This window comes from Pholcus phalangioides, unplaced genomic scaffold, assembly GCF_987345545.1.
Source record: "Pholcus phalangioides strain wild (caught in Gottingen) unplaced genomic scaffold, Ppha-v1.0 ptg000015l_1, whole genome shotgun sequence".
NCBI lineage: Eukaryota > Metazoa > Arthropoda > Arachnida > Araneae > Pholcidae > Pholcus > Pholcus phalangioides.
Window position 1 is genome coordinate 26,279,795 of NW_028301608.1, and position 27,536 is coordinate 26,307,330.

The 27,536-nt window shown below is 36.6% G+C and overlaps 1 protein-coding gene across 1 annotated transcript; it reads left to right on the top strand.

Moving 5' to 3' along the window:
• The first annotated feature begins 5,251 nt into the window (after positions 1-5,251).
• On the top strand, positions 5,252-26,479 carry LOC149075749 (lysosomal protective protein-like). Its single transcript, XM_089242137.1, has 10 exons — positions 5,252-5,430; positions 8,463-8,625; positions 8,910-9,155; positions 13,081-13,172; positions 14,093-14,189; positions 16,091-16,270; positions 17,932-18,062; positions 21,997-22,162; positions 24,025-24,114; positions 26,384-26,479. The coding sequence occupies exons 1-10, from the start codon at positions 5,264-5,266 to the stop codon at positions 26,477-26,479; spliced, it is 1,428 nt and encodes a 475-aa protein (XP_089098263.1). The 5' UTR covers positions 5,252-5,263.
• Positions 26,480-27,536: the final 1,057 nt, after the last annotated feature.

The window sequence follows — 27,536 nt, forward strand, 5'->3', positions numbered from 1 at the left end:
AAATAATTAGCCGCGGACCTACTTTTGCGTTGGATATCCATGCAATAACATTGATTTCAACTTTTTATTTATATCTTCTCAATCATGAAAATTAATGTCTCCGTATTGCCTTTTGATATTTATTTGCATAAATTTATATAGTTTAGGATGTTTTTAAAATTAGTTTTGGGCCCCGTAAAGTGCATCGAAAAAATTCCACAGCTGTAATTAAGCATTTTTGGAAGCTCAAACAGGCAGAAATAGATAACTTGAAGTTCAGGGGGAGGGAATCGAAATACCTAACACCCATAAAAAAAAAGGGTGGGGGGGGGGGGACTATTCATTTCTACGTTTCTTTAAATTTAGGTTTATTTCTTTCATGAGTCGCGCAGGACGTCGCCATATTGGTTAACTTAGACACGGTTTGCATGTCCCTCAAAGAAAGAGGGAGATATCGCATGATCCAAAAAGCCTCATTGAAGAAAACCCGGGCAGCGCCGGGTATTGTAGCTAGTCATAAATAATTAAGATTTTTTTTTCATCTATTTCAGTTTCAAGTGATAATACATGGAGAAATGCTTCGAAATATAATAAAAGTCTTCATCAACCATTTAAATTTATAATGAAAAAAAAAATAATTAAGACTAATTTGTCCACTCTGCTACGTGTCTACTCTGTTACTTGAGTTAATTTTTTTTAAAACTACTTTTTTTTTCAGCATATATGTAAGAAATAAGCTTATTTCATTATTTTAAGACATAAAAACTGCAGAAATAATAATATTTATTTTTTTACAGCGACATTTGTTTTCGTAACAGAAAAGTGGACAAAATCCATGACTTTCCGTCATAAAATCCAAAAAATAAAATATTATTGCAAAATAAAAGTGAAAAAATATTTATAAAATATTAAACATCAAGTCATTGGCTATAATTTGAGATCGATTTCACTTTGAATTTTTCATTTCAGAAAAGTGGAATGTACACTTTTTTTGGAGAATGCCTCATATAACATGATGCAAAACTTGTTTTTTTGCATATTATAATGTTTTATTTTCAAACAATTCATTACAATAATTAAAACAAAAAATAATTATAATTTGCAATTTTGAATTTTTCGACATAAGAGTCCAGAGAACATATAAAATATAATTTTATGATTTATTTCATCTAAACTACTGATTACTTGTGTTCGAAATCTGTGTGATAGGGCATCAGGTTAAGTTTTAATCCCAGAAACTATCTCAATTAAAACAGTCAAAACTTACTGTCAATGTTGTCAAATACTTTTTAACCCGATAGACACGTTAAATAACAAAACATTTACTTTTATGTAGATTGAGTGTTTTTTATTTTGAATAATATCTATAATTATGAAATTTGGTCAGTAGTTTTAGTTTGTAATGTCGATGCTCACTAAAAAGGGATATTTCAAACTTTAAAATCTAAGGGGGACATATTAACAAAGGTTATATGGTGCAATCGTCGTTGGGTGCAAACTGCAGAAGCTATAAATATGAAATTTGGTTAGTATTATATTTCATAATACAGTGAATCAGTACGACAGGATTTCTGAAAGTTTAACCCCCAAAGGGGTGCAAATGTTATATGGGGGGAAATCATTGCAGAAAAATTTTCAGATGAACAAATTTACGGGCGCGGGTTACAGCTAGTTTCATATAAAATTTTTCTCACATTATCTGTTAATACCACAATTAAACTAATTCATTCTCACTTAAAATAGCTTAGGTTGGTTGTATAAAATGAAGAGTTTTAAAAAGTATTTTCAATCAACGCAGAGCTGGTAGGACATGATACCCAAAGCATTGCTTTGCACGTTCAGATACAGCTTCAATCGGAAAACCAAACATTGCACTATGTAAATGCTAGGAAATATATCATATCTTAGTCAAACTTGGTTATTCTTACTTTTGCACTAAGAATAAGTTACAGGAGTTTCTTAAGCATCATATACAAGCCACCACTGCCAAACTGAAGGACAGTTTAGTCCTACAATTTGGTGTATTTTGATTGCTAGATATATTCTAATGCTATGCACAATAAAGGTGATTATATAGGTAATTTAATAACTGAAATTAGCATTACATATATGGTGTAAAAGAGTTTTAAAACACTTATCTGTTATGAAAAAAGCACAGCATCTATACAGAGCACATAATATCTATACTCATATAGAAGCAGTTGAAGGAATTTTGGAAGGTCAAAATCATTTTGCATTGAAGAATATCAAATCATTCCATAGTTTTTCCTTCAGCTTTTATGCTATGCTTTATTTGTATATTTTACCAGAACACACATACATACATGTATGTATGTGTGTTCACATACATACATGTATATATATATATATTGTTCAAAATAATTCTGTAGGGAGTAGAGAATTATTCTAGCATATTATATTAAGTATTTGTTCTTTGCTTAACTTTAAACATTACACGCAATTAACGTGTGTATTTCCAATGGGAATTTTAAAAATTGAAAAGCAATATTTGAGGTTTTTGCATACGGTTTATGACGTGACAGTTTAAATCGCCAAAAACTGATATGCGTCAGAAAATTTCCAACCCTGCTCTCTTCTAAACCTCGAGCTTTATTTAAAATTTGTAGCATTGTGTCACAAACCTGAACCAAAAATAAAAATTGTTAAAGTTCATCTGAAAAAGGTGTTTGCAAGATTCAGATGCACAAATTTTTGCAATTTGCAAATATACAGAATCTCCATGAAGATTTGAGGATTTCATGTTGGTTAAACATGCAAACTTCCTTGTCATCGTTTCATAAATCATTTTACGGTCATCAAAATGTGAAATTGAGGAATCAAACAAAAGACTGCGACACATTGAAACATACTTTTGTCGTGGACTTAATAACGCAATAGGTGCATTGCACATGCTGTGCAAAGTCTATTATTGATTGGTATAATAATAAAATTGATGCTTAGTAGGATTTTGCTAATAATGCATACTTTGGAAATGTGCGATGTGATTTAGAAAAGATTCTTTGATTTTCCAAAATTTTAACAAATAAAATTTATAAAAATTCAGTAAAATATATACTATTATAAATTTCGTGGTCCTTCTTAACATATGGGGCCCTGGGCAAATGCCTATTTTTTATCGAGGTGAACGTGGAAAGAAAAACCATCTGTTCTCGTGCGGGACTCGAACCCAGACCCTCTTGCAAATAAGGCAAGCATGCTACTATCTGCAGCACTGGACCAGGTGATTTTCCTTTCCGAGTTCACACACCTGATAATATACAGAATACACATAAAATGTACAGAAAAATATCTGTATCTTTGGTATCTCTCTCTCTCTCTCTACTGCCTCACCTAGAGGGGCCATTTGCTGAAGTTAAGGGAAGCTACTAATGCCTCACGTCACAATGCATGAAATAAGGAAGACATAGTCGTGTCTCCAGTGGTGTAGATGGTAGCATGCTTACTCGGTTTGAAATAGGGCTTGGGTTCGAGTCTCGAGCGAGACCAGATGATTTTTTCTTCGAGTTCACCTCGATATGATAACCAGTAAATATCTTTCTCCTTACTCAAATAAATGTTCCTCTAACTGATAGGATTCTTGAGTTATTCTTGGATGAACAGTTGTTGGTTGTGGCAAGTTAAAATTCCCAAGATCAGGATTCCTTTGAAATTATTATTATTTTTTTCACTGGAACGTAATGGGGAATTATTAAGAAAAAAAGAAAATTCCCATCTAAATTCTATGAATGGTTATGCTACTGACACCTCTGTTCAAATAACATCTGTGGATTTCAAAGTAAAATCTATTGTGTATCGAACTATAGTCACACTCTCCACAATTCTGGAAACTGAACAAAGAAATCAACAGCTGGCATAATGAATAATACATTTCTCAAATTGCATTTTCTATTGTAATGAAATATTTTGACACAGTTGGAAAAACTAAGCAGCTGAAAAAATTTCAGGGGAAAGAAAATTCATCACTATGATCTTAGTGAACCTTAGAACGATTTCGGAAAATTGCCGATGTATCTGTATTTTTCATGCTTTGTGCTCAATAAGCTTCTACATTTTCTTTCCGGTACACGATAGACCAGGTATGTTTTTACAGCTCAATTCTTATGCGCTTTTATAACGTAAAGTAATTTGAGCGTTGAAAGTGTAAAAAAAAACAGCATTTCTAAAAATTACCACGAATACGCTATACATTCTTACTTTTTGGTACAGTATAACTGTATGTGAAATCCCCCCCCCCCCCCATTATTATTGGAAACTTATTTTTGTTAACTAAAAATTATTTTTCACATTATCTATATATCTATATGAAGTACAAAAATAATAATCATACAACATTAACACAAATAACTTGTTCAGTGAGCCTAACAACGTGTTAAAACAAATGTGTTAAAACAACGTTGAAAATCATCCATTAGGTTCAGCAGTTGCCATCGGCAATAGTTTAGTGTCAGTCGGAACCCACAGACCACTATGTCATATTTAGGAGGCAATGGTTTTTTGCAAAAAACCATTTGAAACCATTGTGAAAATTCATACTCTTTTTTTCAATATTATATTTTAATTAAAAAAGTGCATTATATTCTAGCGAAAAGGTTATTAAAAGACGCAACAGATTCGAAAGATAGAAGGTACATGTCAGCATCAGTATTCGGGAGCGTGGTATTCAGCGCCGTCAAAACGAGCGTAATAACCTCCTCATAACCAGATCACGTTCCATCGCTCTGTCTCGATAAAGATATTTTAGCAGGTGCTCAAACACCTGTGCTATGCCAACATCATCTATAGCAGAAGGCCTCCGTGCGACGCTAATGACGTCGCTCACCTATAGCCATTGGATATAGCAGGCCGACGCATGCGCCATCTTTGCCCTTTTTTGTAGTACATCCAATTGCTATAGGTGAGATGACCTTCCTCAGTGACGTCACGACCGCTTGATGTAGATGTAGATCTTCGATGTAGACCAGTGTTTCCCAACCTTTTTTGTTCCATCCACCCCTCCCTTCTTCAGAAATTTTTTTCCTCCCATCGACTTCCAACACAATCTTTTCCCATAGGATCCTATGTTATACTCGTAGCTTCTACCAATGCCCTGGAACATTGTACCGTCCCCAGGGGGCGTTAACGCCGAATTTGGAAATCACTGATGTAGACCATCAGATGCAGAAAAAAAAAAATCGGAAGGCAGAGCGTCGATTGGCAAGAAATGTTGTTGGCTTTGTTGTGAAAGCATTTTTTTTCTTTCTTTTAGGTAATTCTTAACTCAGACATGAATTCTTCAAGTTTTATGTTTATAGCGATGTGGGCTTCCATTGTTGCTTGTGTTGCTGACAATAAAGATGAGATTAAGAAATTGCCTGGGTTAACGTTTCGTATTAACTTCAAACAATATTCTGGCTACCTTAACGCCAGTGCTGGGAAATATCTGCATTACTGGTGAGTTTTTTCAAAATTTTTTATGTCTTCTATAAGATGGCGTAGAACTTTATAGTAAATTTTAAATGAACAGTTCTGGATTACCCATAATATCACACTAAAGCAGAAACATAAGGATAAAAAAATTGGAGTAGGCCACAAATTTTGACATGAATATGTTTGCGCCTTGAATTACGTGGTAGGTACTGACATAATGGAATTATATCATTATCATCGGCATTGTCTTTGGAATAGCTGACAAACGATACTAATGTCGTCTATTTTCGTTGTGAACTGCTCGGGCCCGTCATTTGGGGGGGGGGGGGGTCAGGGGGGCTGATGCATCACCTGGCTTTTTAAAATACACTAAAAATGGTATATATATATATATATATATACCCCCGTGGGGTATGGGTCCTGGCCAGGAAATCGTTGACAACGAAGGTGCTGTGGCTTGGCGCGTTATCGTGATGAAGTTTCCATGCGTCCTTGATGTCACTCCGGCAGCACGCGACCCTCCTTTTCAGCCTTTTGAGTACTTCCAAGTAAAAAGCTGCGTTCATAGTGGCCTCGGTAGGTACGAATTCATGGTGGACAATGCCTCTGACATCAAAGAAGACAATGAGCATGGTTTTGATCCGGGACGCGTCACATTTTCGTCGATTCGGGAGGTTAATGGACGTCCACTGCGGGGTTCGTCGGCGTCATCCTCTCGGCCCTCCTTGAACGACTTGTGCCATCGGTGAACTTGTGATTCGGACAAGCTATCACTCCCAAAGGCCTGCTGAAATAATAGAAACGTTTCTGCGGCGGACTTCCCAAGTTTAACGCAAAATTTGATAGCGTAACGTTGCTCCATAGTGATACAATAAGCTCAAAACGGGCTTCACAGAACGCACATCCTGACTTTCCGGCAGCTCGGAGCGGACTGAGAATGGGTGCGTTATGAAGCTAACACCCCGCTCCACCTAGCCCAGCAGGTTATAGGGCACTGTGGTGTATAGTCGCATCTCGAAAAAAATGGTCTCATTATTTATGGAACGCACCTTGTACAGTTTTCACGGTATAATACAATCGAAAAAAGGTATGATACAAACACAGAATTCGCATTCAAACCCACAATCACAGACAAAACGGTGATTGGACGCAGCAGGCACTCTACCACTTTTCAAAAATGTACAATCATCCTATATAGTACAAGCAAATCTGTTAAAAATTGAGGAATAATACTAATAATAATTATAATAATGAAAACTAGAATATATATATATACGCCGTGTATACATCATTTTGAGAACTTCACGTGAAAAAGGAAAAACAATTCAGTTCATCCCAGGATGATTGAGCAGACTTCAACGCTGGCCATCTACGGATAATGGGAACATTCTGCTGGTTAAATAAAAAAAAAACAGTGAAAATCTCAAGAAAATTTATGAGGAAACGAAATAGTTAGGCAGCTAGTCCCTTCCGTACTAGTGTAGTCTCTGCTAGAGTGGTCAACTCTTCCATATTGACAGGAAATTACCGTATTTAAGATAATTTTTGAACTATGTATTCATTCAGTTGATGCATGGTAATGCATCCCTTTACGATCACAGACGAAACATTTCATCCAAACATAAATGAGATAAAATAAATACTCAGTTCTTTGTGTTTTCTTTCCTCTCTCCTCTCCATCGCGAAGCTTTATTGCAACCCTATGAACCGAATTTTTTTCCTTCTCGTTTTTTCTATATTCCTGTTAGTGATTCTTTTTCCCCAGAGCATAATTATTTTTTCTTCTATATACATGTAAGAACGAAAGAGAACACGTAGGGCATGAATGAATGAATGAACGCCAGGGTCTCTGCCACCGGACTTATCCCGTTGCCGAGATCTCTTCCAGCCCAGCTTCGTGGCAGAGTCTGGAACAAAGTGAGTGCACCTAACAGTCTGAGTGTGTAGCTAGTGTTCTGTATGATATTTCAGTGCTGCCATCTATACTTTAAATTGTGAGTGAAGTGTAATGATTGAATATTTGTAACGTTGTAGGCCTGTTGCTCTCTGTGGCGAGACTTTTTAACGGGGAGATCGACTCGCATCCGCGCCTTGAAATTGGGAACCACAGAAAACCAACTTCAGCCGACCACCACTGTGGGGTTCGAACCCGGATCCTCGCATCACGAGTCCGTCACTATAACCACTCGACCACCACAGCGGCGAACACGTAGGGCAGTGGTTCTCAAATCCGTGGCTCTCTTACCCAGTTCACGGTTCACCTGCGGCTCCCCAGAATAGTTTTGTGGATATTTTCTTGTATGAAAGAACCACGTCAAAGCCTAAATTGTCACAAAGAACAATATCTCCAGTTCACCGCGACACCCATAGGAGCTGCGCCGTTCACTTTAAAAAAAAAATCACTGCCGTAGTGTGAGGTTAAAAAAGGGAAACCTTCTGTATACTTTCTTATCTACTTATCTATTTAACTGTTTTTTCTTTTTTTTTCATATTTATTTTTTTACTTCCCCCTTTTCTTCTATTTTTCCCCTTCTTTTTCGTTTTTTCTAACGTGCGGTTAAGTTAAGACAAGGTTACCAGATTTATCGCCGATTCGTCGAATTGAGATAATCCAAATTTGTTGCCAAAAGCTTTCTCGTACGTGTAAAGAGACAAACATAACATTAAACAACTTTGATGAATTGCAATTTAAGAACCTATTTTCATATTTCAAGGGCAAATAAATCAATTTATGTGGGATTAATATCTCAAAACTGAAAAAAAATAGCTGTTGTGGGGCAATCAAAATATAAATTGTAAAATTATAAAATTTAGCAATTGATATCACATGTAAAAAAATGGTAATTAGTTATTCCATAATGGTTATATAAGAAACAATTGGCAAGTAGTTACTTGTTGCCAACAACATCAAAAACACCAGAATGAAAACTATGAAAAAAATGTCTTCTTTCCTCCCCGATTTTGTGGTATGCATTTGACCCATACTCAGTTTTTCTGACAAAATACTCGAATGGTAACATTGTTGGTGATTTCAGTATGCGTTGTCTTTATTTCAGGTTTGTAGAAAGTCAAAAGAAACCGAAGACTGATCCTCTGGTTTTATGGATGAATGGAGGTCCTGGTTGTAGTTCAATGGAAGGCATGCTGCAAGAACTGGGTCCTTTCAAAATAAATCCTGATGGGGAAACATTATCTCCCAATAATTTCTCTTGGAATAAGGCAATTTCAGTTTATATAATAATCTACATTTTCTCTCTAGAAATGAAGTGTATTTTCACTGGATGTGTGGTTAGTTAGATTAAATAATTTATTACGCCACGACAGAGATATCAGTGTGCTTGAAGGAGAAAATTTTTCAAAATAATTTTGGCATTGTAAATAATGTCTTCTGGTTAATAAGGACCTAAAAAAAATAAAAAAAAAATTACGCATTCTCTCATAAACGCGTTGGTCTCGTGAGAGAATTGCATAGTTGTCATGAGATATTTTGCGCATTATTGCAGGTGGCTAATATACTGTTTTTGGAGGCACCAGCTGGTGTTGGTTTTTCGTATTCTGACTCTAAGGAGTATAAGACGAACGATGATATTACGGCAAACGATAATTTCCTCGCACTCAAGAACTTTTTTGTGAAATATCCTCAGTTCAAGAAAAATGATCTGTACCTAACTGGTGAAAGCTACGCTGGTGTTTACATACCGATGCTATCCGTTCTTCTTCAGAATAGTTCGCTTGGAGCACATCTCAAGGTGAGTAATACATATGTTTCATAAAAATATAATTTTTTAGAGAACGCACACACATGGATATATTCTATTTGAGGATCAGGTAAATTGCGTATGTACCATCACATGGTTGTAGTTTTTTGAATAGTGAAGGCATATATAGAGTATGCCGCTAAGCCGCCGATGTTTGGCGAAATTTATGCTCGTTTGGCAAGAAAACTCCGACGCATACGCGCATTTCCGCTCGCCATCATCGCGATAGCAACACGCACACATTTCTTCTAATCATGCCTTGTAAATAAGTTTATTTTATTAAATTTTAGTATATTTTATTGAACATGAATAATCCTCATTCCTTCAATTCCATCACCAATCATCAAGACAATGCCAATATTTGAGCATGAAATCATTTGAACACTACAAAAAAGCTATAGCTTGTAGTTTGAATATGTTGACTTAACATCAAAGTAAGCCATATGCTGGAACGTTATTAGTTCATACTACAGTCGAATCCCGTCATAACGAATTCCAAGAGACCGGAGAAATCCCTTCGTTATAACGAAATTTCGTTAAAAAGGAATTCCAGGGTTTTGCGTTGTTCCTATGTAAACTTATCTGGGGGATTAGAAAAGTGTTCGTTGAAACGAGATTTTCTATATAACGGTATTCGTTAAAACGGGATTCAACTGTACTTCACCCAACACCAACTATATCACTATACTGAAATTTACTGCGTTAATGAGTTCAGCTGCAAATGAAGACGACATCTATCGGTGGTCGCCTGAAGTCAATCGTGTGCTATATGACTAACCCACCGAAGGTAACAAACAAAACATCAAGTGAGGAATCACCAAATTAAGCGCATATATATTTTTTAAATAAATGATGAAAATTGTGAATTAACCATTATATACAGGGTGTCCTGGAAGTGCTAATGTGGCCTCTATCTTATCAACCATCCGCCGTAGAGATATGATTCCAATTCAAAAAATGTTCAAAAGGTGTTCAAAAATTACCCTGTATCAGCTACAGTGTGCAAGAAAGTAAAAAAATCAGAATCTTTATACGGTCCCTCTGTGTTCTCTAACTTCCAATTAGAAAGTTGTTGCCCTGTCTCTCCTCTGAGTCCAACAATAAAAATTCAATGTTTTTAAGCGCAATATTTGATCAGATATTCAAATTGAAAAAGCGGAGGAAACTTGGGAAAGAAAACATAAATGGGTGCGTGAAGAGAAGCGTTGTGAGTAAGTTTTTACTGTTTTGTCTCAACTTTTTTTGCAGTTTTTGAGTTCAAATATCTTAGTGAATATTGCAATTAAAACATAATTTAAACTATGGAATGTATCTTTGGGGCTCAGAAAAGACAGGGCAACAACTTTATACTTGGAAGTTAGAGGACAGGGGGACCATGTAAAAATGTAATTTTTTTTATTTTGTGACAAACTCTCAAAACTGGTATAGGGTAATTTTTGAACTCATTTTGAGCATTTTTAAGATTGAAATCATACCTCTACGACGAACGGTTCATGAGATAAAGGCCGCATTTAAATAAGGCCGCAGATAAAATTAGCACTTACAGGGCACCCTGTACAGCCCACTTGAAAAATGAATGACATATCGGAGATTGAGTACTAAAATAACACATACGATATTTAAATGCTTAAAATAATAAGAAATATTACTCTATGATCACCAGTTCAAAAGTTTAAGGGTGTAAAAGGTCTTAGTTTTGTACCGTGTATATTATCGAAGAATGATTTAATAAATTATAGCTATAAGTACAAATAAAAATAGCACATCTTTCTAATCACTAATCTCACTAATACAGGGGTTGGGCAAAATAATATGAACACCTGTGAAAAAAAACGATAAAATGTTTTATTTATTTTAAAATTTAAATTATTTTTTAATTTTTCAATTTTTCTAAATTTAAAATTTAAATAATTTGAAAACAAAAAACAAAAATAAAAAAATGTGAAAAAAAAATTAATAAAGATTTTTTGTCTCATTTCACAGGTTTTCATATTATTTTGTCCAACCCCTGTAAATACGCACTGAGACTGTTAGATACAGAAACACACTTCCGGTGCAACACACTCGGTAGTAAATTGCTCATGAAGTCCGACCAAAAGTTGTATTTGATTTCAAACAAATAAACCTACTTGCATTGGCTTCATCAATTGCGATACAAAACTGAAGAAAAGGATAATGCCCACGAATGAGCTAGCTACTACTATAGATTTAAAAAAGGTCTACTACTACATTCAAAACATTCCAAGACCTGTTTTATTATAGAATGAATACGGATAGAACGTGTTGTTTATTTGGTGTTTTCTTCGAAGTACCCTGTGCTATTATGCATTTTTGATACTGTTCATACAAAGATGTAAATGCGGATTGCAAATCATTTCTGTCGCATTCTCTAAGACCTTCGTCTGCATTTCTTCGGAACCTGAGAATCGTTGCCCCTTAAGCAAATTCTTTATCCGAGGAATAAAGAAAAACGTAAGTTTTCAAGACTTTTCACCACATTAACATGACAAGAAACAACGTCTCACGAGGCAAGACCAGGAGAATTAGCTGGTTGTGAAATTATCGGAATGTGATGTTTTGACAAATAATCCTGACACCAGGAGGAACCTGAAAGGCGGGCGCATTGTCATGATGGAGTACTCACGACTTGGCTTTTCAAAAGATCTGTGTTTCACCGAACCATGCAGACGTTTAAGGACTCACAGGTCCCTCCTAGTGTCAGATTACTAGTCAAAACACCACATTCCGATATTTTCACAACCAGCTTATTCCCCAATCTTGCTCCTTGTGACTTTCTTCTTTTTCCTCGGATAGAAAATTTGCTTAAGAGGCAACGATTCTCAGTTTCCGAAAAACTGCAGCGGAAAAAAAAAGAAGAAACTTGCAATCCGCATTTATATACGTCTTTGCGTGAACAATGGCAAAAAGTGCATAATTACACAGGGTAGTTACTTCGAAGGAAACACCAAAAATAAACAGGTTCTATCTGTATTCATTCTTCCGTAATAAAATAAGTGTCGGAAGATTTTGAACGTAGTAGTATATATTTAATTAAAAAAATGAGAAGAGAGCGGGAAATGGAGTAAGAACGAAGTTTCATAGAAATAATGTATATAAGGAAAAAAACCAACATTTCTCTGAAGCAAATTTTGGTGATTGAATTTGTCAAGCTCACTAATAAAAAGTCAGCAAAGAATGATCGTCGGACAACTAATCGAAATTAAGACTCGGCTACAATCAAAATTGGGGGGGAGGGGGGAATTGCTACTAAATCCACATTTCAATGGCCCACCATTAAAGCTAAAATAATCAATACAGGTGATGAAATCCTCGCATTTTAGTCGCTAACTTAGTTTTATATCTGGAAAATTCACACATTTGCCTGTTACTATATGTGCTTCATATAATGTCCCCTTATGTTAAAAGAATAGAGGAGGGGGGGGGATTAATTGTGAGTTTTCTAAATACTAAGATGGCTAATTAGCTTTGGATATCAAGAATAATAAAATATTTGGGATTTTTATGGTCACAGCACATTTTCTTCTGTTTGCGTTTTTTTAAATTTCATTTATAAACATTATTTTATGAATGATTTAAAAGAACAATCAGCTACAGGTTCCACTTGTGCCACTGATCAAAGCAAGTGAAACCCAGTATCAACCGAATTAAAAAAAAAAACGTAATAATATTTAAAAAGGGAGATATTGAAGAGAGAAAATAAGCTTGAAACATTAATCCTAGTTTTCAAAACATTTTGTTGAATTATCCATCGGTTAGTCACAAATACAATTAGCGGTTTCACCAAACACTGGAGTACCTTGAATACAATATATAGTTTTCAAAAATTTACCTAATTGATGTGCTGTTCGCGTATACATTACACATATACACTGTATGTATATTCATTATTTTTCAGGGATTTGCTATTGGCAATGGTTTTCTTGACGGACCCAAAATTTTCACCTCTCTTTTATTTTTCGCATATCAACATGGTCTTATAGATGATGAGTATGTATGATCCCCATACTCTATATTTGTTATCTCGCTTTCTTAAAATGTTGAACAGTTGTGTGCAATGTTGTAATCATTTTATGTAGTTTATTCTCGAAAGTCTTCGTGGCCATTTCATAGTTTATGAAATTATCTAACATGAAAATTCTAACATGTTATATATAATTAAATGTTAAATAATTTTTCATGCGTAGAAATTATGAACTTGATGTTTGCAATGGTGATTTTTCCTTAGGATTTTTTTAATTCTCTAGCACAAAGGATAATATTTTAACACATCAGTAGTCAAGTTGAAGATGATGACTACAATCTGTACACTCGTCCTGCCAATAAAATAAAGCAGTTGCAGAGCTTTGATCATAGGCGGAGATAGAATTGAAAGAATGGGGAGAGCACGATGATGATGGCTGGGGGGGGGGGGAAGGGCATGATGATGACAATAATTGACATGTATGTAATTATTGACATTTGCATAAATTATTCATACAGATGCTACAGATGCATATAAATTACATCAATGGGCTACGCCATTTATGCTGGAGGAAAAATACTTCTGTTATTTCAACAAGCAATTTCTGTGCTATAAACATGCAACTGTGATTTATAAAAATTGCTTCAACTCTAAATTTGATAATATTGAAACTGATTTAAAGGTAACGGATTTGTTTTTAGTTGGTGAATTTCTATTGATAAATTTTTGGTTTGTTTACTCATTGCGTAAATGAATATTTACTATCGAGAAGTAATTACAACATACTCATGCATTATTTTCATTGATTTTTCCATCTAAAGAGAACTTTTATGCACACGAACATATTAGAGTATTATATCTGATTTCTCGTTTCTTATTCTGCCAAACAGAAATTCGAATGAATCTGAGGTAATTGACATAAATCCGTATCATATAACATTTGCAGGCAGTGGAATAGAGTAACCTCATCTTGTTGTGTAGGCGTTCCATCAAGACAAAATTGTAACTTTTCAGAACCATGCAGTTATGAATGTGATGTACAGGTAAAAAAATCATAATTATTATTCGGTTGAGTCGATTATTATTTGGCAATTTTTATTTTTAACACACACACACACACACACATACACACACATCTTCCCGTGCAATATATATACTTTTGAGCTCTTTCTTTATTCTGTCCCTCATCATCGCGCGTTTCATTTAGAGCTTCGGGAAATCCCAAGCCGGCTCATCCACTGTATTTGTGCTAAGTATGGAGTAAATGCTGTCACTACATCGTCCATAGATGTTGTCTATGAATGAATGAATACCAGGACTCTGTGTGTGCCGCCGGACTTATCCCGTTGCTGAAATCTCTTCCAACCTATCTTCGTGACCACTGTGGTGGTCGAGCGGTCATAATGACGGAATCGCATCGCGAATAACCGGGTTCAAACTCCACCGTCGCCCCAGTGGGGGTCGGCTGAAGTTGGTTTTCTATGGTTCCCAACATTGAAGCGCGAATGCGAGCCGATCTACCCGTTAAAAGTCACGCCACAGAGAGCAACAGGCCTGCAATGGCACAAATCTTCAATCATCACACTTCATTTACACTTTGGAAAATAAATGGCAACACTGTAACACCACTAAGTGACCCGTGGCACAAATCCCGATCACTCAAGCTGCCATGGCACATTATCAGATCACTTGAGCGAAACACGGCACAGTTCCAGAGCACTTCCAGCGGCCCTCGGTGAATTTGAAGATCACATAAGTGGCCCGCAGCACAGATCACTCAAGTGACGAGAGGACAGATCCCGAGCACTCAAGCTCCAGAGATTGAGTGACAGAGAGAGAGTGACTCAGTGAGTGAGTGATAGAATGAGCTATCTAGCGATTGACTCAGTGATCTGATGAGTGAGTGAGCGAGAGCGAGCTAACTCTGGTGACAGGCCGGTTTCTCTCATTCATTCACTCACTCGTTAACTTGCTCACTCGACTCGATCATTCATTCACTCATGTCGGACTGACGTCGGTGAATCCCAAAGCTTGTACCACCCCTAGACTATTCCATTGCCTTCAGGGGACGATATTGCCCACTTTTGGAAACACAGATATAAGCTGGTGGTCACAGTAATGCGACTGAATAGTGCAGGAAGATGAAAATAGATATTTCAACTAGATGTTTGCCGTGTTTTCGCTCGCGTGGATTTGGTAAACTGAATATTACCAGACGATGATTCCCCCTATATAACATTTGAACGCCTCATGATTTCCTACTTTCGAGGTTGATTTTCATAAATCCCACCTTAGTGGATATCCACATTGTAAAATATAATATTGACCGAATTTCATATTTATAGTTTCGGTGGTTTCTGCTCTGCCATGATTGCCCCATATAACCTTTGAACCTCCTTAGAGGATGAAATTCTAAAAGTCCCTCTTTAGTGAGTCTTTAGAACATAAAATAAAATTACTAACTAAATTTCATATTTGTAGCTTCAGCAGTTTCGGCTTGGAGTGATTGCTCTATATTATCTTTGAACCCCATTATGACCTTCTTAGGGGTTAAACTTCGCAAATCCCTATCTTATCTTGATATTTTAAAATAAAACGACTGATCAAATTTTATAATTATGGTTTCAGTGGTTTCGGCTCAATGTTACCTTTGAACCCCATTATGACATCCTTAGGGATCGAATTTTGAAAAACCCCTTCTTATTGACTTTTTACATCATGGAATGCACCCACTGACAAAATTACATAATTATAGTTTCAGCGATTTCGGCTCGGTAATGATGAATCCGTCAGTCAGGACATGCTATTTTATATATGTAGATTGGAGATAATTTCAGAGAAATCAAGATAAAAATGTAGTGTGTTACTTTGCACTTACATTGTTTGTTTGTTTATGCCATTTTTGATAATACTTTGATTATATCTATGGTCTTCCATATTTCAGGTGCAGAGTACTACCAACTTAATATACAAGTCTGGTTTGAATGTGTACAATCTTTATGCAGAATGTGCCAATTCCGAAAACGGAGAAAGAAGCAGTTTGAGGAATAAAAAAAGCGTAGGAAGAGATATTGTGGATACGATGAATTTATTTGAATATTCATCTCATGTTGATGATAGAATGGCAAGTTCACTTACATTTAACTAATGTACGGACGCATTTTCAATTCTAAATAATAATTACCACTTTATGTGTAACAAAGAAAAACTTTTTTCTCGTTCTTGGGTAAAAGTTATTTCTGTGTTCACTCGGCCTGAATAATGAGAATTACGATTACAGTGGACATTCCCCATTTACGGACATATTTCTGATCCTCCGTCTCCTGGTACAGAGCTTTTATGTATTTCAATCCCCGTTTGCGGACACTCTCGATAGCGGACAGTAAAATCGGGAGAATTCTAATTTTTTCCACAAACTCATTTATTAATTTTTCGCCATAAACCAAGAAATTATCATGTTTAACTGAGATTCTGTTCCCACGCTCGTGTTGGTAAATATGATAAAACGTCAGTTAATTACTTAATTAACTGAACATGACTATGACCCAGAATGGTGAAATTTAAAGGGCGACATATTTTATATATATATATATATATAGACACATATATACAATATTTTAACCAGCCATTTGTTAGTGACTGTGCATAAAATGTATCAATGAAAATTTTAGTACAGTGCAACCTTCCGTAATGGACATTCCCAGTTGACGGACATTTTTCTGATCATCGGTCCTGTGGATATATTCTCCCGCCGTTAGCGGACAGTAAAATCAGGCTAACAGTAATTTTTCTTTCCAAACCCTAATTTGTTAATTTTTGGTCATAAACAGAGAATTAACCTTCGGTTAATTATTTAATTAACTGATATAACTATGGCCCAGGATGGGTGAATTCCTATGGTAATGTTGGTTTTGTCTACTGATACTTGTGAAGAAAACCAACTAATAATGTTGAAATTGATGTTTTTATTTTCTTCACCCTTATTTTAATTTTTATTGCAAAAGATGTGACTGAAATATGCAAATAATGTACGGGTAAAAATAATTAATTGATTTATAATGAAGAGAAGAGAGATTATTAATTTTTTTCTTATTTATCAGTTTCCAACTTTATTTGAGAATTATGCATAATCGCCGGTAAAAGTGACAAATGTAGTGAAATTTAATTAAGCCATCAATATATATCGAAACGATTGGTGATTATGCATGTAACCACCGGTGTATCACTTTTAAAGTGACACATTTTAATATTAAAATTTATAGGAACCAATTGCGACCGAAGCCAAACGTCGTGAGCTAGTGGGTGAGCGACCCAGTGGTGGGCTGAACATATACGCCCGAGCGGCGTGGTGGTAAGATGCTCGTCTACCACCGTGAAGGTTGCTGTCACGGTCCCGGGTTCGAACCCGAGGGAGGATATAGATAAAATACAGGGCGTCCATAATTAAAAGACCCTATTTTAAAGTAGCCTACAGGCGAAATTTTGTGGAGGACTCTTGGTGGAATGATGGGACTTTGTTTCAGTGGGGGGATTAGTTGCACATGTCGCCACCATAAGGCGTTTTATTAAGAAATGAGACACATTTAGGCAAACGTTTATAATTTTAACAATTGTTTAACACTTTTACAATTGTTACTGCAACAAATTATGTTCCACATGATAGCCATCATATTTTCGGATACCATGTGAAATCACAAGATGACATGTTCCACAACTGATAGAAGTGTGTTCATCGGTTGTACAGGGACTAAAAAAATCACAACTATTTTTTGTTCTTCAAAATAGGGACTTGGAAAATCAGGAACCGGTGTTGTTACATGCCTTGATGACTCCAGAATACATAAATATTTTCATCAGGAAGAAGTCAGAAATGCCCTTCACATTCCTCCTTCAGTTCACAAGTGGGACATATGCAGGTGAGTTCTTTTTTTCAATGTTACTTTTAAATTCAGTATTAAATATCTAGTTATTTCAACGAAATTGAAATTATGGTTATTTCTTTGAGTTTTGCTGAAGTTGTCAACCCTGAGATTCATTGGTTTACAGAAAATTCACCTTCAAACAATTCACCAAGGGAAAAATCACCGTTGGGAATATTCAACAGTTCATTAAGTGAGTGAATGTGTGAACGAGTGAGTGATCAAATATGAGTTGTTGCATGAGCTAACGAATAACGCGGCGTATAACCGCATGAGTGACCGACTCAGGAAGTAAGTGACTGTATAAATGACCGTATGAATGACGGTATGGATGATCAAAAGCACCAAATATGATCCACGCTCTGTCTCTTGCTGGTACTCGCTGAAAGAATTTGCGTGAATGACCTAGTGAGTAACCGTATGGGTGATGAGCGAATGGGGGAAGTGACAGTATGAATGATCGAGTGAGCAATTGAGGAAATGAACGTATGACTGACTTACTCGCTCACATGTTTACTCAAATGCTCGCCTGTTCACTCACTCACTCACCTTCTTACTAAAATGCTCGCCTGCTCGCTTACTCGCTCACCTGCTTACTCAAATGCTCGCCTGCTCAGCCGCTCCTCACTTGTTCATCTCTTCAGTAACTTGCTCATTTACCTACGCACTTGACTCACACACTCACTGACTCCCTCACTTACTCGCTCATTGTCACCTGTTCTCACGGAAATTTATGTTACACAGGGTGGGCGAAAAGTCTGTAGAAACTTTAAAAATGAATAAAAACCGGAAAAAAACCGAAATAAAAAACGGTTTGCAGGGTTAGCATCGTTAAGGTCACAGGAATTTTTTTAAGACAGGAAAAAACATCCGATGGGTAGCGCTGGTACGAGCGACTTCGGGACGGTTATAAGAACTTGCGCTCCTAATCCACAACCAGTTCACCATTGTAAACCGTGTATGTGGACCTGTTACACTCACCCGCTGCTAGATTTGAGACTCGCCTGCAATGTGTTATCCCCTGTGGTGTTCGGCATGTGGAACACATACTGCTTTAATAAACGCTTTGGAGGCATTCTGTTCGTAATTTGCGTACCTTTTCTTTGAATTGTGTTCGTCAGTGCCACCTATCGGCTGTTTTTGAGTTTTTTTCCCCTTGTCTTAGAAACATTCACGTGACCTAGCGATGCTAACCCTGCGAACCGTTTTTTATTTCGGTTATTTTTCCGGTTTTTCTCCATTTTCAAAGTTTCTGTGGACTTTTTGCCCACCCTGTATTTGTTTTTTCATTCATTCTGGAGAAAACTGGTGCACGCGTACTGACTTTCATACTTTCATTTGAACCCCCTTTCAGATCTGAACATTCATTTTTTTGGAATTTTTAAGATTTTTTTGCATTTTTGGCACAAAAAAACCCCATTGAAAACAAATATCAGCAAAAATCGTTATTTTTTTTTTCAAATTTTCAATTATTTCACTTTTTTGTGAAAAAATATTTCATGTCGTTCATTTTTTTTCACCCAAGATGATGCGGAATATAATCATCTTTACATGCAATTTTTTACCAGAATTTTATTGCTAAATGTTATGTGATCACACTTTTCCCGGAGGCAATTTTTCTTCTGGACGCCATCTTGAAAATTCCCTGAAAGTTCAACTTCAAGTGCTGCCCTCGGATTCATATTCATCATATTTCTAACTCACAACTTACACAATCCTTCAAATCAAGACTTAACTCGAAAAACTCTAGTGAGAAAAAGCAACCACCACATTTGTGGCACAAGGGTATGAAAGGGTGAAAGGACAGAATTTTTGTAGCTGTATTGATTCCCAACGTGGGCGTTAACGCCCCCTGGGGTGCGATGGAATGTTTCACGGAGGCGGTAGAAGCTACGGGTTTAACATAGGATCCTATGGGTTAGATTGCGTTTGGGGGGGGGGGGATTGGAGAAAAAATTTTCTGAAGAAGGGGGCGATGTGGGACAAAAAAGGTTGCGAAACTATGCCGTAGATAAACGGTGCTCAACCTTAAGAAGTGTGCTGGCAACTTCATTTATGTGAAAACGTGTCGCGGGCCACTCAATGAAGTGGCCCGCGTTCTGGAATAGCACTGCTGGTTATTTAAGTGATTTGTAGATGCATGATCTGCGGGCCGTTTGAGTGATCTGTAAATGTGCTGCGGACCACTTGAATAATCTGCAAATGTGCTGCGAGCTTCTTGAGTAATCTGGAACTAAGGGGTGGTTCATTCAAGTGATCTGTAAATGTGCCGCGGGTTATATACTTAAGCGATCTGGGTGATCTACGGTGCTGCAGGTGAACAGTGCTGCAGGTCACGTCAGTGATTTTGAATGTACCGCTGGCCGCTTGAGTGATCTGGAACTGTACTGCAGGTCACTTAAGTTATTTGAAAATGTGTAGTGGGCCAGTTAAGTGCTGTGGATCTGTGTCGCTCAGTTCGTTTTTGCTCCAGCACGTGGGCACTCAAATGATCTATATGTGTGCCGTGGGTCACTTAGTGTAGGCGTCCTGCGACACATTTACAGGTAATTTAAGTGACCCATGGCACGCATTTACATCACCCGAGTGCCCACAGCAAAGTACTAGAGCAATAACGAACTGTCAGACCAGATAAGACCCCGGCTCTATCCCTTCCGGGATGTAAGCCCTTTACCCATATGGGTTGGGTCAAGCTGGGGAGTGCAATAACGAACTGAATAAATTAATGAACGCCAGAACATTGCCACCGGACTTATCCCGTTGCCGAGATCTCTTCCAGCCCAGCTTCGTGGCAGACTCTGGAACACTTTATTTTGTGTCAAAAAAAAAAAAAAAACATACTAACTTTTTTTACAACATATTTTCCCCGGACAATTGGGTACTGTCGCGATTAACAAATTTTGTGGTGATTACAGACGAGATGGGATTAGGAGTTGGAGAAGTTTCGGGGTTTAGTTAAGATCAATGTACACATATTAGGATGGAGGTATGTTTTAAAGGCAATTGAGCTCTCCCCCCCCCCCCCATGCCATCTCATCTGTTATCTTACACTTGCCATATTAGTATATACACAGGATACAAAAAGAAAGAGAAATGAGAATCTTATTGTGAAATAATATATATATATGTATATATATATCCATCGGAGCGAGTGATCTCTCTCGCTTAACACCTTATTGGTGAGCAAATGGGTTTGATAACTTGCCAGCATCAGTTTTATTGGGTTGAGTTCACTCGCTCCGGTGGATTTAATGAAAATATACAAAATAGAAGTATTGTGTGTGTATGTGGGGGGGGGGGAATGTATACAATTCGGGATCACCCGTGCCATCTCGCTTAGCACCTTATTCGGTGAGCAACGTGAATGCGACAATATGAGTACGCATGTGTGTTGTGGACATGAAATGCATGAACTTGAATAGAGGAAAAAGAAATACACACATATACACACATTTATATACATATATGTCGAGTCGTCTCACCCTAACCCTATTATGGTGAGCAATGTGGGCTTGAGCAATAACGAACTGAGCGACACAGTTCCACATCACTTAAGTGGCCCGCGACACATTTTCAGATAACTTGGGCGTCCTGCTGCATAGTTACAGATACTGTAACTTATTTGAATATGCGTCGTGGGACACTCAAGTGCTCTGGAACTCTGCTGTTTAGTTCATTATTACAGAATTAGGATTGAGGCCACGGACCACATTGGGACCGCGGTTGAGCATGTGTGTTGTAGGTGAATACGTAAATCATTAATGAAATCCATATAATACAGATTAGAACACAATATAATATTATATTATCAGAAGAATTATTCAAACAATAAAATTGTTGATTCGCATCAAATAATTATTGTTGATGTGCTGAATGGTCTTCTGAAGTTTACTGTTGGCTAATAACTCTATATTGTTCAACTTTTCTTCAGTGAAGATGTTATCTATTCCTATGAGAAGAAGTATGAGCATATGAAAGATCATGTGATGCAGCTTATTGGAAGTGGTGATATTAAAGGTCTGCTATACAATGGCGATGTTGATATGGCTTGTAACTTCCTTGGCATCGAATGGTTTGCTGAAGATTTAGGACTTAAAGTAAGTGTATATCAAATGTAATCTGAATTTGGTGTTTCCGATACTATATGAGTGGTTCAGTGTCAGAGTTGCCTGAGCAACATTACTTTGAAAATGAGATATTTTAAGTGTAAACTGACATTGCTTAAAAAATTTAGGGCTGGCCCGATTAATCGATTAGTTGGTTGAAAATTTAATTTAAATATTTTTAAATATGGTCAATTAACTGAAATTTTTTATGTACAGGAACTTAATTTAAGGCATAAAATCGGTTTAGTCAAATAAATCAAGTAAAATTACAAACTTTTATCAAAAATTGTAATCGAATTTTGATCAAGTTGATCTTGTCGATGAATTCAACTAAACTTTTTAATTGCGATTAACAACTGATCGATTAACCGAACCGATTAATCGATCAGTTATTAATCTAATGCACTTAAAAACTATGTTATGGGGGGGGATATTATTCATATTGTAAACATTACAAACTGCATCGACTGTATTATGTGTACCGATGTACCGAACTGTATCTTCCGGCTCGTAATTATGGACCACTTCCGAATTGTAGATTTCTTGTATCATTTTCATCGGCATGGACATCTTCTATATACATTTTCTATCCCTTTTTTTCTATTTCCACACCAATTATTATATAATCCATTTTTAAAAACCAGATTCAATGGGTGCAGTCAATTTTTAGAAAGTTTTCGGACCCTTAATATAACAGCTTTTAGTTATTTTTCCTTTTTTTTCTATTAGTGAGTATTTTAAATAATTTTAGGGTCTTTTTATCCTGCCTATTTTTATCGTTTTTCGTGCCTAATTTACCGGACTCTTGTGATAAGTAATATATGTGAATATAAGAAAAAAAAATGTGTCTACATTGTTTGAACGATTTTTGCTAATGGTCGATTTTGAGTGTAGAATCATTTTCGAATCAGATAATTCTTTCTTAATCACCCTGTATACGAAAATCAAAGACCACACAACTCGCTACACTTCTATCTTGCATAAGGAACATTGAGTGCATAAAAAATTCCTATGGATAGGCACCGGTCCGCAGACTAGCTGGGCACTGCTCTAGGTAACACTTATCTATCAATTGATAAAGTTTGCTCAACAAATTCAGAATCTTCCTTACCTATCCGTATAAAAATATGCTACGGTCCGCGCTTGAAGTCTAGCGACTTCGCGGAGTTCTGATGTCTTCGAAAATTGCCTAGACTTTCAACACTCACCCCTTTGAGAACACGCTAGGTTTCGGATATGGATCTTGTATACACTGCTACTGAACCACATGTGCACTTCATTCATATTCCTCTGCGGAACGTCTAACGAATCGGTACATGTTCGAATGTGCGTGTAAATGTAGTGAATCTGACGTAATGCTTGTTACAGTACTGCCATCTATTTTTCCTAACTATGAGTGAAGTGTGATGATTGAATAGTTATACCGTTGTTGGACTGTTGGTCTCTGTGGTGAGATATTTTAATGGGGAGATCGGCGCACATTTGAGGTTCGAAGTGGTCGTGTATACACTGTTTACCGGGATGCACACACCAAAGGTGTTTCGGTAGAAAACTATTAATTCCTACGACAAGTTAAATACCTAAGTTGACCATATACCCTTCATAAAAATGAGGGAAATCGAGATCCATATACGAGGTATCTACAATTTTCACTAAAAAAAATTGTCAAATACAAGCAGTCACCAATTGTAGCTGATAAAAATTGTCAAAATCAAGTGAGGTGTAAAAATGTGTCTCTGCGAATGGAAAAGAAAAATATTTATTTGCGCGATATTTATCAGCATCGCATGTCTCCAAGATTTTCTTATTTATCCAACAAATACAATACATGTACATTCAATTTTTGTTCGAAGGTCTTGACAGGTTATCAAGAATGGACATTTGGTGGACAAATAGCTGGATTTCTTAAAAGATATGAAAATTTGGTGTTTTTGACTGTAAAGGTTCGTATCAATTTGTCAATGGTTTTTGCTTGTAAAAATTAGTCATTGCCTGATTTTGGGTGACATATTTTTGTTTACCTTATTTCTTGTAATAGGAATAGCCTGGGTTGTATGCCTAATAAGTTGTTAGTGTTTGGTGGGGGAAAATCTTCCTCAAATGCGCCTATTTTGGATATACGGGACGTTTCAGAAAAGGAATAAACACTTCCCTAGTCTTGAAATTTGTGCTCAGATGACAAAATGTTATAATTACTTTTTAAAAAATTTCAATATGTGGCAAATTATTAATAATATTTTGCTAACATGTGATTCTGTGGTTCTTTTTTCGCTACCTACAATCTCAGTTGTTTCCTTATAAACTGATAGAGGTTACAACATTTTGCCGCCTTTTAAAAATTAACGAACGAGACTCCGCAATGCGAAAGAACTGAATTCTTTTGTGTGACGTGGGTCCAAGTGATGACGTGGGTCACTTGAGTGAAATTGAATTGTTTAATATTGTAGATATTGTTTATATTTGCAATCTTTGAGATTTGCTTTTGAAAGTATGTGTAATCTGATGCGATAAAAGATGTTTCAACCCATGAAAACTGTTGACAATGTAAATCAGTATTTTGATATTGTTTTGTAGTAGTGAGAATGTTTTATGTATAAAGGGTTATATATAATTTAAAAAAAATCACCGATGGCTATTTTTAAGCAACCATTTTGCCATTGACCGATCAATATCTCTACCTAAGTAGAGAAGAACCCAAGACGGAGAGAGCTCAGTGCTCGGTAGTTCGCACCAACTAGCAACGGCATTCAGTGGTATAATGTCCTTTAGCCAGTAATGGTATCAGGAGTGGCACAAAAATGCTTTTCAAAAATTAAAGAACTTTTATTCTAATTTAAAATCAAGAAATTCTCTCCAACTTTTAAACAATCCTTTTCTTATGAATTATGGTCTTGTATGTAGAATGCCAAACCTATATTTAGTATAGTATAAATAGGTTTACTCTCTTGAAATAATGGGGCTATATGATGACTTTCTGCTCAGTGCGTTCCTGTTCGATTTCTCATCTTTGGGCATAGTTGCTAGACGTCCCATGTGTACGAAACTCACGATCGTCTGCATGGGGGATATGAATTTAATTAATAATTAAATTCCATAAAGTATCCCCCATAAGTAATTACATTCCATATAGTAATTACCCCCCCCCCCCATGGATACTTTATGGGGGGGGGGTAAGTCCCCTTACGATATTTATTGGAAGGGTCAAGCACCTTAAGCCCTCATATTGTGGTTTCGACGCCCACATGTTATTTATAGGTAAGATGAACTTCCACCGATATACGTACATAGACAATCTGTATGTACGCATATCGGTATGATAATCGAATTTATGTCTGAAAAATGAAAACAATTTAGAACTTACGAGTGACAAACTGAACGTTTTTATGAGAATAAGAGGACAGTCGTCGAATAATATTTTGCAAAAACGGAGAGAATGTATCCTGTGAAAACGAGTATTACAGTCCCTGCATTAAAAACCGTAAGGTGGCACGCACATCGAAAAAAGTCTCGATTGCAGCACGGCTTGTGGTGGAAAAATATTGGCTACCCCTCTGGTATAAAGCACATCACATCGAGATTGTGGCGTCATCTACTGCTGCTGCTAAACCCCAAATGCGCCTCGTATTCCTCTGCGGAATTTCTAACGAATTGGTACATGTTGGAATGTGTGAGAATGTGTTGTGAACCTGACGTGAAATTTTCCTGCGAATTTCCGCCTGGTAGTCCAGTATTTAGGGAGCTAGCTTCTGACTGCGCAGGTCTGGGTTCGAATCCCGGTTCGGACATGGATGTTTACTAACACTAACAAATTCCCTGGAAGATCGTAAAGATCTCTTGGGAATACGTGCTGATCACATTAAAAAAAAATGCTTGTTAAGTGTAGTTCCCCATCTTTCGTCAGTTTTTGTAACTACGTGAATGAAGTAGCGTCATCTACTAGTGAAGGTAATAACTAATTTTGAAAACCGGCGTACTTAATGTTTCACGCCCGCCCATTGAACGAACTACTTCTTTCAACTTTCTATCGACATCGCTGTTTCAAAGTCATGTTATATCAAAGTTAGAGGGTCCATACTGAAATAACCTTGTACACGAATTAATTTCAAATAGCTTACTTTATTAATACTAATCACCTACTTAATTTTAAATACATTGAGAATGAGTAAATCTATTCATTACCAATTCTATACCCTCATTTTTTTTCCTTTCCAGGGTTCAGGCCATATGGTACCCGAAGACAAGCCAGGCCCAGCTTTTAAGATGATCTCCAGCTTTTTGTTAGATGAACCTTATTCTGAAACTGCGTGATCGAATTAATTATTGTTGTTGTTAACAATTGTTATATACAAAGTAATAAAGTTGATATTAACTAAAACATTTTAAATGACCTTTTTTAAATCTATTTAGCTCATGAAAGTCTTCGTAGTTTCATGCTCCACTATCATATATGAGATAGTACATAGTCTATATTTTTTACTAGCTGTTTACCGCGGTTTCGCTCGCATGAATGTGGTAATACTAAAATTCTTCCTTGAGACCGCTTTAGGGAGTGAAATTTCAGAAACCTCTTGTTAGCGAGTTTTCTTGCATCATAAAATGTAAGATTTTTTTTTTTTTAAATGTGATCACCACGTATTCCCAAGAGATCTTTACGATCCGTCCATGGTATTTATTAGTGTGTTAGTAAACATCCATACCCGAACCCAGACCTGCACAGTCAGAAGCTAGCTCCCTAACCACTGGACTGCCAGGTGGCAAACTGACCAAATTTCAAATTTATGGTTTCGGCGGTTTTCACTCGACATGATTTCTCTACACAGCATTTAAACCCACTTGTGAGGTAGGTATACCCCCTTAAGGGTAGAATTCTGAAGAGTGAATCTTTGTCATTAAATAAAATTACTGACCGAATTTCATAAATATAGCTTCTCTGGTTTCGGTTAGGCGTGATTTCTCTGTAACCATTTAACCCTCCTATGACCCCCCAGGGGTCAAATTTTGTAAAACCCCTTCTGAGTCGGTTTTTACGTGACAAAATCAAACTACTGACCAAATTTCATAAATATAGCTCGGCGTGATTTCTCTGTATCACCTTTGAACCCCCTAATGACCTCCTCAGGGGTCGAATTTTGTATAAACCCTTTCTTAGTGGGTCTTTACTTTATAAAATGAAACTACTGACCGAATTTCATATTCATAACTCCAGTGGTTTCGGCTCGGCGACTATGAATCAGTCAGTCAGGACATGTCATTATACATATATATATAGATTAGTAATTATGTAGTCTTAATTGGAATATTTACCTTTCCTGTTGAAAAAAACCACTTTCGAAATTGCCGTTAGTTCTAAATCCTATGTTCCATA